This window comes from Bos indicus x Bos taurus, chromosome 20, assembly GCF_003369695.1.
Source record: "Bos indicus x Bos taurus breed Angus x Brahman F1 hybrid chromosome 20, Bos_hybrid_MaternalHap_v2.0, whole genome shotgun sequence".
Taxonomy (NCBI): domain Eukaryota; kingdom Metazoa; phylum Chordata; class Mammalia; order Artiodactyla; family Bovidae; genus Bos; species Bos indicus x Bos taurus.
Window position 1 is genome coordinate 40,721,537 of NC_040095.1, and position 19,655 is coordinate 40,741,191.

Below are 19,655 nucleotides of genomic sequence, written 5' to 3' on the forward strand. Positions count from 1 at the left end.
TGCTAACCCCCTGACCACCAAACCAGAGTCACACCAACGGAAGGTTTAGCTGTTTCCACTACCTTGCTTTCTGAGTGAGCACAAGATATGGACAAGTCACAAGGAGGATCGTGCAAAGGCAAATGACAAAGGCAATTAAAGAGAGTAAATTTTAAAACTTTATAAAGCAGTCCTAACCTGAAGAAGTAGAAGGCCATTAGCAAACCAGCTCCTAGTAAGGCCCCCACAACAATTCCTGTCACCGCTGATTCTTCTAGGCCACCTGCTTGAAAAAGAAACATAGATAATCTGAGTTCATTTTGAAAAACAGCTAGAAATGCCTCACTCTGACTTTTCATTCACTGAAAATTTTCATTCATTAGAAGATATTTCGCGGTTTACCATTTGAGGCAAATTTTCCAATTTTCCTTTCTTTTTAAGAAACTTTTTCTAGGCAATTCTGTTCATTGTTGTTGTGGTGGCGGTTGTCATATTGGTGGTGGTGGTAGTTGCAGTGGTGTAGTCGTGGTCATGGTGGTTGGTGGTGGTCGTGGTCGTGCTGGTGGTGACAGTGATGGCATGGTGGTGGTGGTGGTCATGGTTATGGTCATGGTGATGGTAGCAGTGGTGGTCACGGTCATGGTGATGGTAGCGGTGGTGGTCATGTGGTGGTGGTGCTCGTGGTCGTGGTGGTGGTCGTCGTGGTCATGGTGATGGTGGCAGTGGTGGTCATGTGGTGGTGCTACTCGTGGCCGTGGTGGTGGTCGTCGTGGTCATGGTGGTGGTGGCAGTGGTGGTCATGTGGTGGTGCTACTCGTGGCCGTGGTGGTGGTCGTCGTGGTCATGGTGATGGTGGCAGTGGTGGTCATGTGGTGGTGCTACTCGTGGCCGTGGTGGTGGTCGTCGTGGTCATGGTGGTGGTGGTGGTGATGGCAGTGGTAGTGGTGGTCGTGGTGGTGGTGCTGGTGATTTCGTATGGGTTTTGTTTTGTTGTTGTTCACCAAGTGCAAAGCTTAAAAGCACTTAAGAAAATACTAGATGAACAAACTGTTACAAAAACAGTGAGCACAATGGGAACAGAGCAGGTTCGAGAAGGATTTGAGGACAACTGGAAACTGAAGTTTTCAGATCTATGCACATTCTTTTGAGTTTCCAGTCAGAGAGGACAACCACCTGCACCATGGGGCTGAGCCGGCTCCCCTCATTTTCACAGATGGATGATGACACTTCCAAGTGCTGGGAGATTTGGTGAAAAATCTATTGGGTTAATGTTCTGTTTTTAGATGTTCTCTCACCAGAGCCAGAGTTTCACGTCAAAATGTCTTATAAAGCTTTGTGAAAATGTAACAATTTGAAACAATCAAGTTCTGTAGTGTCCCAGATATTACGTAAAAATGATAAATAGCTAGCTTGTGTAGAAGGAGTTTAGGACACAGTTTTTAACACATTCTTGTATTTAATCCTCAAAGCATTCCTGAGAGTTGGGTACATTTCTTTCATTTTACTTCTGAGAAAACTGAGGCTTAAAGAAATGAAGAAATGATCCTGAGGTCACAGTAAGTGACCACGATGGGATTTCAAATCCGGGCCCAGTAACTCCAGAGACTGTGTTCTTAACACATTTATGCCTTTCCACTTATTGCATATACACAGTTTGAAGACTGTTCCCAAAACATAAGGAGCACACATGAGTGAGTGAATGAGTGAGTGAGTGAGTGAGTGAAAGTTGCTCAGTCGTGTCCAACTCTTTGTGACCTCATGGACTGTAGTCTGCCAGGCTCTTCTGTCCATGGGGATTCAACAGGCAAGAATACTGGAGTGGATTACCATGCCCCTCCAAGGGATCTTCCTGACCCAGGGATTGAACCCAGGTCTCCCTCATCGCAGGCAGATTCTTTACTGTCTGAGCCACCAGATATTAAAGTGAACCACTTCCCTGAAAGATCGATACTCACTTAATTCTCCCACTTTGCTTATCAAAGGGTCTTTCTAAAGCAATGATGTCAACCACTTTCTCGTTTGTAAGCTTTTATAAGAACCTCCACTTGCTTCCACATTTATGACAAGGCTACATATTTTACATTTACTTGCTAATTGTAAATTTTTAGGTGTCTAAGGAACATTGTTTGGTTCTGGGTGGGTAAGAGAATAAATAAACTTTGAAACAATAGATGAATAGTGAGTGACATTTGGTATTTGATATTTTAATTTTCCCTAAAAGTATAAAACCTCAAATAATAACAGACTATGGTAAGAGATGTAAAGATAGGAAGACACCTTCTACCATCTTGGAAAAGGATAGAAGGGAAAAAGGACCTAGAAGCCTGTAATGAAGGTGGATGCCAGTTTGTGAACTGTTGCCGTGGATTTTACCACATCAGAGACAGAAATCTGTTTTTTCAGAACAGGAGCTCCTGAATGACCCCTGTGTTATATGGATACTGCAGACGATGAAACAGAGCGAATTAAGTCTCTAAACTTACATGCTTTGCAAGGAGAGCTGTTCGTGTGCTCCACCATTCTGGTTTCATCTATTCTCAGTTTTAAAGGTCCCCAAGGATATTTGACATTCGGCCGCATTTCAAAACGACCTTCTTTTCCAAAGTAATCACCAATAACCTATATAAAAGAAAAAAAATGCACAAACTGAAAGGTCGAAGTTCTCTGCAAAGGAGGCCCAGAGTAGGCCCCCAGACCCTCCAGGCTGACTACAATAGTGAGTTTCTGAAATCTTTGTAAATCAAAGTACCAACAGTGCTTGTAAAGTGAGCGTAATTTAGAAAGCACAGGCTTCCCATGGTGGGGAAGGTGGTTATGCAGAAAGCAGTAACCTCGGAAGGTATGGCTTTCCCCTTGCTCCTGGGAGAGAGTGGTGCCCCTCCTGCCTGCAGGTCAGCCATCTGTCAGGCCCCAGTTTGTTCCAAGAAGAGGGAGTTCACGACCCATCTTATTCCTGGGTCAGTGAAGCCTGACACAGAATTCAAGCATCAGAGAGCCTCTTTAGGAATCTTCCACTGCACCTTCCTCTGGTTCGAAGGCTCTTCTCCATCTTGACTTTGAGGGTTACCTTCTCCTCTCTGTTGAACACATCCTATTTGCACCCCACATCCAAGCTGAACTCTTTTCAGTTAGTTCCTGTGGCCTCTGAAAAATCAGTATTCTTTTATGGCTCAGTTCAAGTGTTACCCTCAGCTTCTGGTTTAAACAACTGTTTCATCAGCTACCGATCCCTGATCTAGCACTACCTTCGCACCCAGGTTCTCAGGATCCACCTCCCTACTGTCTGGACAGCAGCACCCTGCTCCCGGGGGACGGTGACACCCCCTGCCTTCTCTCTCCTGAAAGAGGCCCCACAGGCTCTCATGTTGGAATGAAAAGAATTCTAGATAATCACCAAACTCCAACAGTCACTGGCATGTACTGAGCATGTACCAAGTACTTTACACACATTCACACCTGAGTCCTTACCATGACCCTCTCTATTACTAGCCGCCTTCTATAGAGGAGAGACTGGAATATACATGAGACTCAGATCATCGAGGGTAAAAAAATCTTACAGCGAAGGTAGCCAGTACAGATCCTGGTGGCCTGGCCCCTCCCATTGAGGCCAGGTCCATGTGGACAAAGAGAAGAACAGCAAGTCCTTCATGCCAGGTCACAGGAAGTGTGACAGCAGTCATCAACCCTGGGTGAGAGCCATCAGAGAATTAAAGAAGGAACTGCATCATCTGACCTCAAACACGGTGGATTCACATCCTCTTTATATATTTATCATGCAAAATTTATATAATACTTCTTCAGATTCCATTTCATTTGGTGCTCATGATCACCATGTGAGGTCAGCAAGGGAGATATGACAATCTCCTTGTTACAGCCGAGGAAGCTGAGGCAGAGAGCTCATACCCCAGTAAGTGTCAGAGACTCATCTCTATGTCCAGGGCACCCTTTTCTTTCTAGTGATGCTATCCTGAAACTCCATCATCTTTTGACATACTAATGCATGGTCCAGTTTGTAACTACTCCCTGCCAAAAAAAAATTTTTTTTCAAATTTTAAGGGAGGAAATAAATACACAAATTCACTTTAAGTCTCTCATTCAATGACACTGTCCTGCATCTTAGGGCTGAGGTGTGATTCTCGGCCACCTGAAAGGTAGGATGTCTCCACTTAGGATAAACAAGGAACCACTTCCTAAAGCCTTCCCTGATACCCTCAGCCAGAAGGAAATCCCCTCACTTGGAAACTCCCAGTGTTCAGCTCATTTTTATTTGGAAGCTGCTTTGGGGGCAGCTGTTTGGATACCAGGACAAATACATTCCTTGGAATCTCAACAAGCAGAGGAGTCTGGGGTGGAGGTCCCATCTGCTTACCTCCTGGGTACCCGCTTCTGTGTCAGTCATGGCGATCACAGAGAAATCCCCATACCGGTCTCCGTTGGCATCTATGGAGACCTGCCCAGCAATACCTAGGAGATGAGATGCAAGGAGCTCCAGTTGGTTATTTAAAATACCTCTGTCCGCCAACAAAAACAAGAAAATGAATTGACAGGATTTTTTAAACAAACTCATGCCACAGGGAATCTCATCAGACTCGGAGCATTTTTGTTGGCATTTAGAAAGACATTGTAATTTCATCTGTGTCTGCATTCCTAAATTCTTAACATTTCTCCATTTAAAAATGAAAAGAAAAAGAAACAAATGACCTTTTTTGGGGAATATGTTAAAGGAAAAAAAAAAAAAGGCTAAGGCTAATCCTGAAAGCAGTATGCTTATCCCAGAGTTTTGTATTTTTTTTTTTAAATGCAGAGTAAGAAGCAGAGGTGTAGCACGTTCCGAGACTTGTCATGGGTTCATGTTATCACTGGACAAACATTACAAAGGAAAACCTGTTCCAGGGCCAGGATTCAGTGAATGTGCTTCCGTGTGGGCTCCTTGAATGCACAGGAGAGCAGAGGGCCTGCTTCACAGGTCATGGGAGCCGAGAACCAAAGAAGAGCTAGTTTATCCCACTTGTGTTCATGCATCCATCCTTTGAGGGGCTTTATCTTTGTTTTCCAGTTAAATTGAGATGTAATCGACGTATCTCACTGTGTAAGTTTCAGGAGTCCAGCATAAAGGTTTAACAAAAATATTGTGAAATGAGTTTAGTTAACACTCATCATCTCCTATAGATACAATAAATCATTCATTGTTTATCCAGCAATTACTAGGGGCTGGATTCAATACTGCAGCAGAGGCAAAGATGAACCGGACACAATGTCTGCTCAAGAGACTGGACTAGGAATTTATCTTGTTGGCGCGGGAATCTGACCACCTGCATCTGAATCCCAGCTTTCACATTTCCTAGCTCTGTGACCTTGGGCAAGGATTTAGTTAGACCTCTGAGCCCCAGTCTCCAGAACTGGAAAAAAAAGCAGGATAGTACCTTTCTGCCAAGAGGCTGCTGAAAAGATTAAGGGAGCTAACACAGGTAAAGTACTTGTGGGTTTCAGAGAAGTCAGTTGTTTTCTTCTTTTGTTATTACTATCGCTATGCCTGGAATCTGGGAGAGGACCTAGGATGGTGTCCACACCATTCAGGGGATGGGCTGGAACATCTAGCTGGAGACTCGCAGAGGACCCAGTAGAAGAGCAGACCTTTAGTAGACATGTTGGTGAAGCCTCTGATTTGGACAAGCAGCCAGCAGGGTGTGGGAGTGCTCTAGGCAGAAAGGCAGCCTTGCAAGTATTTACAAAGGCACAAATGCTGAAAGGAATCAAGGGGACAGAGGGGTTTGGGGGTTTGGGGGGAGGTGGCTCATGTGTATGGAAGGGAACAGTGAGCTGTAAACCTCCAGCAGGGAGGCCAGAGCGTGGAGGGCCCGGACTGCCACACAAAGGGTTAGGCTTGCTTAGGCTAGCAATGGTGGCTTACAGAAGCTAATCAATAAAAGCGAACATGTATATATCACCAGCTGATATTCACTATGTCTATATTGTCATTTTCCTTAACTAAGTAAGAGAATATATGTGTCAGCCACATCCTAAGTATTTGTTTTCTTTCATTTTAAACTGTGGCAGAGTTCAGTAGAGTTCTTAATTGGGGTCTCTATTGATTTGGTTCTCACCGGAAATAAAATGAATGTCTGGGAAAAGGAGTCCCAAGGGAAAGTTCCATCCTCTAGTGTGGTTTGGAGAGAGCAAGTATTTGGGTTTGCTCTCCTCTGGGTTGTGGTTTGAAGGCCCTCTGATTTTTCCAGACTTTGGTCTACTTTGCCGGAAACAGAATGGAGCTACTATTCATCCTAATTTGGGTTTTTTTTTTTTTTTGTCTTCTTAATAGAGACTGCTTACAGAGGATACACGTATCTCAAGCTGGCTTATTCTTGACAGTCTATACAACTTTTAAGTAATGAATGTCACTGAAAAATAGATACAGATGTATCTACAAAGATACTGGCTGTCCAAAACCATATGCTGTTCTGTTTGGAGGTGTTTATGATGGTGTGTTCTGCTAAGTGTTTTGCAGAGTATTTTATAAGACAAGGTGGCCCTAGTAATCCAAGACCTCATTACGCTTTAAGCTATTACAGTTCTGCCAAGAAATGGGGTGTGAACCCTCAGGGTGGCCAATTAGCAAGTGAGACTTCACCTGAGAGTATTCTACATAAGGTGAGAGCGTCAGGCTGACAGCAGAATTTTCCTGTACATAAGTAATTAGACTTCCTACCCTCCTTTCTATTGGCCTGCAGTGGAGCTCAGGGTTTGAGCCACAGTCCTATTTACCCTGTCACCCTGACCTCTCCCACAGTGAGGAAATTCAGCTTCTTCCCAGGCCATTTATTGAAAGTCTTGAGAGTTGGTCATAAGTTTCACGGTAATAAAATCCAAATTTGTCAAATAACATCCAGAGTATTTTTCCCTTGACAACTTAGTGGTCACTTACAGTGACTATTAAAATTTTCATTGTTTTTAATTTTAGAACAGTTAGGGATTTTTTATAGTTCTTTGGGGGTTTACCCTCAGGTTGATCATTGTTTAGCAAATAGAACGAGCTCCCCAAACAATTCAAGATCAACACTTAGCTTGGCTTCAGTTATCTTTACATTGGACAGATGAGATTCTAAGTTTGGACTGAACTATACAGCTGATTATTCTGGGACTCATTTAGTATTGTCTGTGTAGACCAGCTCTAGAAAGGAAGCCTCAGATTGGCCCACAGGAAAATTTAGTCCATGCCCTTTATGCAAAACTGAGTTCCAGCCATTATGGGCACCTGCCCTTCCCTTAACAACCTCCCTTGGAAGACCAAGAGCAAATGACCACACCATGCAGAGAGGAACAGCTAGGAACGGGATGTGGCCTACCAAGGTTGTATCCACACATGCCAGCTCTCAGGGCATGGGACACAACTTCTGGGAAATTTGATTCTGTCCTAATATGACCCTTGACTGATCCCATTTGACTTCAGCTCCTCAACTAAAGCTGTCAGAGGTCAAGCAAGACAACCCTGAAGGGTTATTTGATTTGTTCACATCCCACAATCTGTTCAAAGTTAAAGCAGATGCCACTCTGGGTTAGAGTAAGACGTGGCATCTACTAAAACTAGCAAGGAGAAATGAAATCCACCAACTGTCACCATAGCTGCTGCCCAGATAATTCTCGCTGGAACCTGACCCCTCTATACCATCTTACCCTTTCTAATGACCAAGAACAAGGTGAGGCAGTAGAGTAGAGGAGAGTCCTAAGTGAGAAACACAGTATGTGCCCCGAATCTAATCTTGGTAAGGCAGACAGGCACAGCCCCAGTACATTCAAGGGCTCAAATTGTTGGCATGATGCAGAACTGAAAGGGCCTTTGTCAGTCATCAGCTGATCCAACCCCTCCTGGTACAGGTGACCAAGGAGAAAATGAAAGGACTGAGGTGACAGTCAGTGGCTAGGATGCTGGTTTTCTGACCTGGTTAATGACCTGTATGTCAGTGGTCCTCAGATGATATCCATCGGCATTGCTGTTGTTCAGTTGCTAAGTCGTGTCCTACTCTTTGTGACCCCATGAACTGCAGCACACCAGGCTTCCCTGGTGTATCCTTCACTATCTCCCTGAGTTTGCTCAAACTCATGTCCATTGAGTCAGTGATGCTATCCAACCATCTTATTCTCTGTCACCCTCCTCTCCTCTTGCCATCAGTCTTTCCCAGCATCGGGATCTTTTCCAATGAGTTGGCTCTTCACATCAGGTGGCCAAAGTATTGGAGCTTCAGCATCAGTCCTTCCAATGAATATTCAGTGTTGATTTCCTTTAGGATTGACTGGTTTGATCTCCGTGCTGTCCAAGGGACTCTCAAGAGTCTTCTCCAGCACCACAATTTGAAAGCATCAATTATTCAGTGCTCAGCCTTCTTTGTGATCCAACTCTTAGATCTGTACACACCCTACAGTTTATTTTCCACCCAGATCCCAGAGGGCTCCCTTTTAAAGACTCAAGATAGATCCTGTTTCCCTTGACACCCTCTGGTGGCTTCCATCTCATTCAAGGTCCTCAATGTAGCTTCCAGGCCCACAGAGTCTGGTCCTACTTCACACTGTCTCTGGCTCACTTCACACTGCAACTCCCATACTGCTTTAGCCACACAGGCCCACAGGCTCTTCCCAGGGCATTCGCCACTGTTCCCCAGCTACACTCAGGGTCTCTGTGTTTGCTACTACCTCTAGACTATTCTCTCCTAAATAGCTGTGTCATGTATCTCAGTTCCCTGAGGTCTGTACCCAACTGCCACTTATCAGAGAGAACTTCGCTGAACTCTATTTAAATTAGTAGCCCTACTATATCCCTCCCATAACTTTCTATCTCCCTTAACTTGATTCACTTTCCAGCCCCTGAAGTGGTGTATTTATTCCACAGAAGCTCAGCTTACTGCAAGGAACATCTTTAATTTACTGCTGAGTTATCAGCTCCTTAACCCAGTGCTTACTTCTTGGAAGAAAAGTTATGACCAACCTAGACAGCATATTCAAAAGCAGAGACATTACTTGGCCAACAAAGGTCCATCTAGTCAAGGCTATGGTTTCTCCAGTGGTCATGTATGGATGTGAGAGTTGGACTGTGAAGAAAGCTGAGTGCCAGAGAATTGATGCTTTTGAACTGTGGTGTTGGAGGAGACTCTTGAGAGTCCCTTGGACTGCAAGGAGATCCAACCAGTCCATTCTGAAGGAGATCAGCCCTGGGATTTCTTTGGAAGGAATGATACTAAAGCTGAAACTCCAGTACTTTGGCCACCTCATGCCAAGAGTTGACTCATTGGAAAAGAGTCTGATGCTGGGAGAGATTGGGGGCAGGAGGAGAAGGGGACAACAGAGGATGAGATGGCTGGATGGCATCACTGACTCAATGGATGTGAGTCTGAGTGAACTCCGGGAGTTGGTGATGGACAGGGAGGCCTGGCATGCTGCGGTTCATAGGGTCTCAAAGAGTCGGACACGACTGAGCGACTGAACTGAACTGAACTAACCCAGTGCCTGGCACATAGGAAGTGCTCAAGAATACCTGATGAATGAATGAATGAGTGAGTGAATATGAAGTTGATGTCCCCAGGGCTCCAGCAACTGGGTGTTCTAATATTGAGTTTCATCCTCATTTTTGACTGATGGCAGGTCGGGAAGCAACAGTTAGAATTGGACATGAAACAACAGACTGGTTCCAAATAGGAAGAGGGGTACTTCAAGGCTGTATATTGTCACCCTGCTTATTTAACTTATATGCAGAGTACATCGTGAGAAACACTGGGCTGGATGAAGCACAAGCTAGAATCAAGATTGCCGGGAGAAATATGCCTCACATATGCAGATGACACCACCCTTATGGCAGAAAGTTAAGAAGAACTAAAGAGCCTCTTGATAAAAGTGAAAGAGGTGAGTGAAAAAGTTGACTTAAAGCTCAACATTCAGAAAATGAAGATCATGGCATCTGGCCCCATCACTTCATGGGAAATAGATGGGGAAACAGTGGAAATAGTGGCTGACTTTATTTTGGGGGGCTCCCAAATCACTGCAGATGGTGATTGCAAGCCATGAAATTAAAAGACGCTTCCTCCTTGGAAGGAAAGTTATGACCAACCTAGATAGCACATTAAAAAGCAGAGACATTACTTTGTCAACAAAGGTCCTTCTAGTCAAGGCTATGGTTTCTCCAGTAGTCATGTATGGATGTGAGAGTTGGACTATAAAGAAAGCTGAGCACCGAGGAATTGATGCTTTTGAACTGTGGTGTTGGAGAAGACTCTTGAGAGTCCCTTGGACTGCAAGGAGATCCAACCAGTCCATCCTAAAGGAAATCAGTCCTTTGTGTTCATTGGAAGGACTGATGTTGAGGCTGAAACTCCAATATTTTGGCCACCTGATGCAAAGAACTGACTCATTTGAAAAGACCCTGATGCTGGGGAAGATTGAAGGCAGGAGGAGAAGGGGACGACAGAGGATGAGATGGTTGGATGGCATCACTGACTCAATGGATGTGAGTTTGGGTAAACTCTGGGAGTTGGTGATGGACAGGGAGGCCTGGCATGCTGCGGTTCATAGGGTCGCAAAGAGTTGGACACGACTGAGCGACTGAACTGAACTGAACTGATGTGAGAGGAAACTAGTATTTTATACACCATTAGCAAGAATATGGACTAGTAGACCTTTCTGTAAGCTATGTGGCAATATCTAATGTACTTTGCCTTTTTATACAGTTCATGGGATTCTCACAGCAAGTATACTTTAGTGGTTTGCCATTCCCTCCTCCAGGAGAAGGGGACAACAGAGGCTGAGATGGTTGGATGGCATCACCAATTCAATGGACATAAACTTGGGCAAACTCTGGGTGATGGTGAGGGACAGGGAACCCTGGCATGCTGCAGTCCCTGGGGTCACAAAGAGTTGGACACAACTTAGTGACAGAACAACAACACACTTTAAAAGGCACCAATATAATTTTGGACCCAGATAGGCCATGACTAAGACTGTTCCCTGTTGGGTGTACTCACAGAAATTCATCAAGATGTGTAACCTCATGATAGCATTTTGCATAATAGCAAAACCTAGACAACTGAAGTATCCATCAATAGAAGACTGGGTAAAGAAATCCTTGTACAGCCAAACAATGGAAAAATGTGGAACCATCATTTTAAAATGTGCTGAATTTATGAGCGCTCATATGGAAAATTCTTCTGCTTGACATACAAGTGAAAAAGCTAAGATGAGGAATGGCATTCCTAGTATGACCCTTTTGTGTAATTTTTTTAGATAAGATATACAAATGCATATGTGCTGGCAGGAGGCACAGAATATTTTTAGGCTGACTCATAGGAAATTTTTAATAGCCATTACATTGGGGAGAGGGGACTAGGATGGAAAGGAAAACTTTCACTTTTCATTTTGTACATTTTTGTAGTGTTTAACTTTCCAGCCAAGAATAGTCTCACTCTTGTACAATTTTTAAATGTCAATAAAATTGCTTGAGTGAGGAGATGACATGCCATTTCTTTTGTTGTTCTTATAATTCCTCTGTTCCTAAGAAAGCAACAACCAGTATTCACCATTTCAAAAACTGAAAGGAGAGAGCTCAACTGGACCTGCTCATCATCTCAAACCTCCAGATGTTTGGAACAGAGGAAAGTGTACCTGGGATAATTCCTTCTAAAACTGATCACAGAACTCTTCACAAACTGATTGCTGTGAATGAGGCTTATGACACGTTTAAAGAAGCCTAGGGAAAAAAATAAAATAAAGAAGCCTAGGGGCTTCCCAGGTGACACTAGTGGTAAAGAGGTAAAGAACGCACCCACCAACGCAGGAGACACAAGAGACTGGGGTTCGATCCCTGGGTCAGGAAGATCTCCTGGAGAAGGGCATGGCAACCCACTTCAGTAGTCTTGCCTGGAAAATCCCATGGACAGTGGAGCCGGATGGGCTACAGTCCAGGGGTTGCAAAGAGTCAGACATGACTGAAGTGACTTAGCAAAGAATTGTTGCCGTCAGGAAACAAGGTGCTTCCTATTTCAGTGGGACTCTTTCAAAGCACTTTCATAAGCTTTATCTCATTTAATTTTCACAAGCCTGTGAAGTAGGTCGATCATGACTTATTATCCTTCTATAGCTGGGAAAACTAAGATACTAGCAAGGTCCCATAGTTATAAGAGAGAAAAACAGAACCAGGAAGAAAGCAACTTGATTGGCAGCAGAATGCTGTGAGCTTGTAGACTGAATCCTCACCTTCAAATGTTCGGTTCCAAGTCTGCTGGATAATTTTCCCTCCATCCTTCTTACTGTAACCAGCTCTGAGTACTTCACGTAAAGCCAGGACGTAGAGGAGGATGGCATCGTGGAATCCTTCAACAAACATGTTCACCTGGAAAGGAAAGCCCAGGTGGGTGAGCCCAGACACCACATGACTCACATTCAGGAATAATGTGAGAGAATCCAAATGGTTAACAGGTTAGGCTCGAAGCGCATGGCAATGGCAGAAGTGTGCAGAAGAGCAACTAACAAAGAAAAGGCTACAATTTTCCTGGCACTGGCTCATGTCAGGAAAACTCTTTCCCCATTTGAGTATTTGGAGAAAAGACAAGATATTACCGAAGTTAAGGAAAATGTACCTGTGGGCCACGTTAAGTATTCCAGGTTCAATCAGCCTTTGCCCACAGATACCTCTGAACACATGCCCTCTACTCCCATGTCTGCTCTTTACCTGAAGCCATCTCCCCATTGAGGTCTTCTCCACCCTCACCAACCCTTGTGCTTTCCATGCTCTGAATATGGAGCAGAACTGAAGGGACAGTAGGGATCCATTCATTCATATTCAAATACTACCACGTGCCTAGTTGAGGAGCACAGATGCCTAAGTGTGCAAAGAGGAGTGGGTGTGGCTCTCCCCTCTCTGTCCTCTCTTCTATCAGCATCAGCATCTCAGTTTCTCTCTCCCACTTGTGTTCTGAGTAGTTCCAGTGCATCTGAGTCCTCCCTACTTCTGGTCCCTGCCAAGCTCCAAGGACAAGAGCAGAAACAGGCCGTTGATTTATCTCGGTTGACTCCTGGCTCAAGTAAGATAGCCTTTGCACTCAGTAACATACAACTTCGTGTGAAATTGGAGAAGTCACTTAATCTTTCTGAGCCTGTTTCCTTCTATAAGCACCGTTTGGCAAGTTCTGATACCACATTTAAACCCATTAATGTTCACTGAAGATGAAATAAGCAAATACAATCTTGAAACACTTAAGAGTTACAGATTCTGTAGAAGAGTACCCCCAAATTCCAGCCTTCTTATTTCAGAAGAGTGTGTCAAGAACACAGTTCCATGCAGCAGGGTGAATTGGGTATCCCACAGACAACCACAGGGAAGCCCTGTGAGGGACATTCCTGCCCCATCCCTAGGAAAAAAACCCAGAGGAGGAGAGCCACCGGGTTCAAATACACGAACATTCACAGAAGACATAGCTCAATGTCCAGTTCTTCTCAGCCTCATCCCACTCTGAAGGACTAAGTCCTATATGCATCACAGAAGCAAATATTTCAGAACTGCCAAAGCCGAGTGCTGCTGCTGACAGGCAGGCTAGAATAATGCTTACACAGCCTGGGCTCACACCCAGCTCTGCCACTTCCTGGCTATTTCTGCTCCACTCTGGGTCTCAGTTTTCCCCATCTAGAAAATGAGGAAGATAGCCATAGCTATCTCAAGGGGTTGTTGTCATTTTAAATGAATTAGCAGATATAAAATCTGCAAACGTCAGCTCTCACTGTTACCTTTTGTTCTTATCGTTTGGAGACAGAGAATTATAAACCTAAGGATCTTGCTAAGGCTTCTAATTCCTAATAGCAGTGTTCAGAAAATAAGTGATCTACTTACTGTTACAGCATATCTTACTGACCCACTTTCATGGAAACTAAGACTCCCTGTTCATGCTTTCATATCCCAAACAGGGATCTTCCACGATGTCTCATCCTTAATTCCACCCAAGTATGATGAGTGCAGCTGGTCAGTTTTACTGACCCCCTGGGAGAGGCAGAGGTCAGACTAGTAGAGTTTACAGGAGAGCCATCACTTAGCCGCTACACCCAAAGTTTAATCCAAGCCTTGACAGGTTGCCTGATCTCTTTAATCTTCAATTTCCTTATCGATTAAATGAGAGTTTAGTATCAATTTATCTCCTAGAGCTCTTCTGGGGATTAATGAACAAGTGTGTGTAAAACATCTACAACAGTTCTTGGGACTGTGAAAGAAAATGGCAGACACTGGCTTTATTGCTTAGCCATCTAGCTAAAGTCTCAGGGTCATTATTTTTTTAGGCAAAGCAGAATGGTGTAGAAATAACACCTACTAGTCAAAGATAATTTTCTGCTGATTTGGCTAGACTAATTCAATTTTCCAAAGGAATGAAATTTTCACTTAGCCCATGAAGTCATCATGGCTTGAGAAAGTATGTATGCTAATGAGTTCATGAGTGGACTTGAGCTGCGTGATTTAATCCTCAAGCTACAATAAAAAATATTTTTTCAAAAGATCTATCTTCTCTTTGATAATTATATAAAAATCACCCTGCTATAGCAGGAAGAATCACAGATGGTGGGATATGGTGAATATAAGGTGCTTTTAAAAAGCTCCGATCTAATCGACTCCTTACTTTGAGGACCTAAAGAGCATCACTCTCTCTCAACCTTCTAGAATTCTGGAAGCTTTCCATCTATATTCCTTGTTCTGGGAGCCTAAGACAGCCTCCACACAGACTATAAAGTTTCAGCTGCTAGACATCACCTGTCCACTTCTCTCTCTCCATCTTCTCAAAATCCTAATCCAGAGGCCACCATGCTGCCACTGGCCACCCAAAGCACCAGAATGGGAAGAACAATGATTTGACTGAAAAATGTGAACTTGGATTACCTCCGTCCTAACAGGTTTAAGGGCTTCCGTGGTGGCTCAGACAGTAAAGAATCTGCCTGCCATGTGAGAGACCTGGGTTCGATCCCTGTGTTGGGAAGATCCCCTGGAGAAGGGAGTGGCAACCCACTCCAGTATTCTTGCCTGGAGAACTCCATGGACAGAGGAGCCTGGCGAGCTACAGTCCATGGGGTCACAAAGAGTCGGATACAACTGAGCAACTAATACACACAAACACACACACACATACACACACACAGGTTTAATGGTAGAAGAGAATAGACAGGCTCTGAACACATGTCTGAAAACTCACTTTATCTCGATTTGCAAATGAATCACAAAATTTACTTTCTTTCCTCGCCAAGTAGCTGAGTGTCTCCCTCTCCTGCCAAAATTAGCAGGAGAGCTGCTGGCCCCCAGTGAGGTTCGCTCACACCCCCACCCACTGCGGGGGAGGGTTCTTCACACCTACCTCATAGGACCTCAAGCCAGAAGCAAAGCCCCAGAGACCGTCTTTTCTTAAGGAGAAACATTCTCACATCCACACGTGTTTTTTAATGGGAGGAAAGCCCGTTAGCACATTATAGACACTGCAAATTGGAAGTGCAAATTTTTGTAAAAAGCGAGGGAGAAAAATAAATCCAGAGTATTAAGTTGCCTTTGGAACTCTTTCCACTGGACTTCCAGGCTGAAAGGCATTGTAAGTTTATCTGATCTACCCCCTGCCTCTGGACAGAACAACACCCAAACCTCAAAATCCTGACTGACAAAGCATGGTGTCATTACCAACAGAAGAAAATAGGATTCCCTCTTCTGACTGACCTGTTCTTGTATTAAGCCTCATTTCTAGCCAGGGCTTCCCTGGTTACTCAGACAGTAAAGAATCAGCCTGCAATGTGGGAGACCCAGGTTCGATCCCTGGGTCAGGAAGATCCTCTGGAGAAGGAAACAGCTACCCACTCCAGTATTCTTGCCTGGAGAATCCGATGGACAGAGGAGTCTAGCATGCTACAGTCCGTGGGGTTGCAAAGAGTCAGACACAACTGTGCGATTAACACACTTTCACTTTCCAGCAAGAAAGAAGCCTTCACTAAATTTGTAAATGTAGCCATTCCCCTGCTGGACACCAAATGGAGTTAAGAGAACCATACAGTCCATGATCCCTAGGAGTCTCCAGTCTCCCTACACAGCACCACCATTCCCCATGGGTGCAGAGACGGATTCCACACAAGGCAGCTGTGAAGTTAACCCCCAAGAGGGACCAGCTCCAGGGTAATAATGATTTGCTTTTATCGTTCAAATAAGATGATCATCATTCACCATCTTTCATTCATTCTGGGGAATTTGCCAGAACAAGGAAGCATGCTCTCCCTTCATTTCATCTCAATTCCCTTGATTTTATCCTCTGGAGTTGGGCTATTCCATGTAAAAGAAAGCCATTTTTTGCCTTTGACTTTTCTTTCTGATAGTACCTGTTAGCCATGTCTGTCTGCTAATGTGGTTTCTTTTTAAATCTCCATCACGGGGAAGGCAGAATAGAAATCTAGTTCTTTTTCAAAGTGGACTCACAGGTATAGAGAACAAACTAGTGGTTACCAGTGGGGAGAAAAAAGGGAAGGAGAAGTAATAGAGAGGATTAAGCAGTACAAACTATCAGATATGGAATCAGCTACAAGGATATATTGTACAACATGGGGGATATAGCCAATATTTTATAACTACAAATGAACTAAAGTTTTAAAAATCATGAACCATTATATTGATACCAGTAACTCATATAACATTGTACATCAGCTATACTTCAATTTAAAAAAAAGAGGCAGAGTTCTTTTTTAACTGAGCATAAACAGTTGCCATTTCTACCATGGCTCCTATAACTGTGGACAGAGTCTTTTCTCATTTCTTTTTGGGGAGACAAATTCATAGGTGAATTCCTCAGTGGCTGTGTTCCAAACAAGTCAGCAGAGAACGCTACATGCCTCAGCTGTTGTGTAAAGCGAGAATGAATAGGCTGGCAGTATCTGGCTCCCAGGGCTGTCTAGACATCCAAGAAAGCCTATAAAGCTCTCAAATGGAGGCAACTGGGAGAAACCTACCAAAGCTGAGTACAGGGGGAGGCTGTCCCAGGGCTTGGCTAGTGGAATCCACATGAACTCAAGTATTCATCAGGTGAATCTACCTTCCTCACCACAAATCAATGGTTCCCAGTGCAAATGAGCAAAGTGGAGGGTGCTGGGCAGCATTTTTCAAGTCTTTCGAAAAAAAGGTGACCTTTAACCTCTCCTTCAGTCAAAGAGGTGGTCAGGGACAAAGACTTTTTTTTTAGTACTTTTTTAAACTATTTTTAACTGAAGGGTAATTGCTTTACAATATAGTGTTGGTTTCTGCCATACATCAACATGAATCAGCCATAGGCATACCTATGTCCTGGTGTTGGAGAAAATTCTTGAGAGTCCCTTGGACTGCAAGGAGATCAAACCAGTCAATCCTAAAGGAAATCAGTCCTGAATATTCATTGGAAGGACTGATGCTGAAGCTGAAACTCCAATACTTTGGCCACCTGATGCGATGAACCAACTAATTGGAAAAGACCCTGATGCTGAGAAAGATTGAAGGCAGGAGGAGAAAGGGACGACAGAGGATGAGATGGTTGGATGGCATCACCAACTTGGATATGAGTTTGAGCAAGCTCTGGGAATTGGTGATGGAAAGGGAAGCCTGGCGTGCTGCAGTCCATGGGGTCACAAAGAGTCGGACATGACTGAGCAACTGAACTGAACTGATACCTATGTCCCCTACCACTTGAATCTCCCTCTCACCTCCCACAGCATCCCATACCTCTAGGCTGTCACAGAGCGTCGGTTTGAGTTCCCTGTATCAAACAGCAAATTCCCACTGGCTAACTATTTTACATATATGTTTCCATGCTACTCTCTCCATTCATCCCATCTTCTCCTTCCCTCCCCTGGTCTCATTTCCATAAGTCTGTTCTCTATGTCTGCATCTCCATGACTGCCCTGCAAATAGGTTCATCAGCACCATCTTTCTAGAATCCATATATATGTGTTAAAATATGCTATTTGTTTTCTCTTTCTGGGTTACTTCACTCTGTATAATAGGCTCTAAGTTCATCCACCTCATTAGCACTGACTCAGATGTGTTCCTTTTTATAGCTGAGTAATACTCCATTGTGTATATGTACAACAGCTTCTGTATCCATTCATCAGGGACAGGGACATTGTGATGGCAGGTAAATAAGAGGAGACATGGCCCAGGACCTGCTTCTCCCTATCAGAGCAAGAACAATGGCAGCTTCATCTGGAATGATGAGAAACAAGACCCTGAAGATGAACTTTGTCCTGCCCTCCCAGGCCACTGGATGAGAAAAAATTGGCCTGGGCATGTTGCATGGGGAGGTCAAAGGTTAAAGGATATTAGGCATTTGATGAACACTACGCACGTGACCTCCATACAAGAAACATATAGATACTGTCTATTTTTATGCAATTTTCTTTGAATCATAAAATTAAAAATCTACAATATAGGGTAACAATAAATCAAGTGATATCACAAATTCTTCAACATCAAAAGAGGAGTTCTCACTCTTACTGGAAGACACCCCCAACATCTGCTCTTTTCTATTGGGCCTGCCTTCAGGGAATTCATACTTGGTCACTTGCTGTCTGATTTTAGCCTTGAGGAAACTGAAGCTGAAAACCTTCCTCCCTATCCTAGTGAACTCTGAAGAACACTATCCTCGTGCAAAGGGCAAATGGCTTTCTAACCGTCAGACAGCAGATTCAGGAGGGAGCCGGGGTCCAGCCCTATGCTTGGCCAAAGAACCACCGTATCCCCTGGCAGACTTCTTTGGGATGGAAGTGGGCCCTAAATTGATAAATGACTGTCTCCATCCCAGGCTCGGCTCTAGCCCCCAGAGTAATGCCCAAGACTGGTAAATTAACTCGGATCAGCTAGCCTAAAATGTGGCTGACGCCTGCAAATAAAAGCAGATTTTTTTTCTCTTTCTCATTACCTAAGACAAAATGGATCATTAAACAACAGCAGTCCTGAGGAGATCATTAAGTCTGGTTCTGACCCCTCATGCATCTTCCACACTACCGCAACTGGCTGTCCCTCTAATGAAGAGAAAAGCAGTGCAAACTGCCCGCAGGTATCACAGTGCTTGCAGATCACATCCGTGCACCAACCCCAGCCAGGAGAGCCGCCTGAGAAACGAAGTGGAGGAAAACTGGACTCCTGGAACTGGAAATGGACTCCTGGGATTGGTGGGTGTGGAGCACAAGCACAAGAATGACTTTTTAAAATTCTCCCATGGCTCACGCAGGGAATTCAGTCATCTGATACGTGTGCCCTTTGAACGTGTCACACACACATGTCATATAAGGATGCTTCTCCTCACCCATCGCTCTTAAAGGCTTAGTTGAGAAATGCACATTCCTAATGACATAATCGTCCCTGGCTTTCAGGTGATCAAGTGAGCAATGTCTGTCCTTGGCCTGGATGTCCCACCTGTGCTCGACCATCTGTGCCTCCGGAAAGCTTGGGGACCCGACCTCCACACATTGCTCTGGTCACTCACTGGCCTCACTTTCCAGGGATCTGAGTTCCTCTGTCAGGCACAACATCAAGGTGGGTGAACACACACACCCCACCCAAGGTGGAGGGCAGGGGCAGGGAGCAGCCACCTGATGGGCAGTAAGGCAGCCCCAAGACATGAAGCAGGGTGACCAAGGCAGAGGGAGACACAGACAAGGGAACACAGGAG

The 19,655-nt window shown here is 44.3% G+C and overlaps 1 protein-coding gene across 2 annotated transcripts in view; it reads right to left on the reverse strand.

The window, feature by feature from the left end:
- NPR3 (natriuretic peptide receptor 3) overlaps window positions 1–19,655 on the reverse strand; it is a 77,416-nt gene that overhangs the window by 3,113 nt on the left and 54,648 nt on the right. The window contains exons 4-7 of one of the 2 annotated variants that reach the window (XM_027520157.1): window positions 12,211–12,346; window positions 4,349–4,443; window positions 2,463–2,598; window positions 178–262 (exon numbers count right to left, since the gene is read on the reverse strand). In XM_027520157.1, the coding sequence (XP_027375958.1) occupies window positions 178–262; window positions 2,463–2,598; window positions 4,349–4,443; window positions 12,211–12,346 (452 nt within the window). Of the gene's footprint in view, window positions 1–177; window positions 266–2,462; window positions 2,599–4,348; window positions 4,444–12,210; window positions 12,347–19,655 lie in introns of both variants that reach the window. The other variant, XM_027520156.1, reaches the window with a different exon arrangement.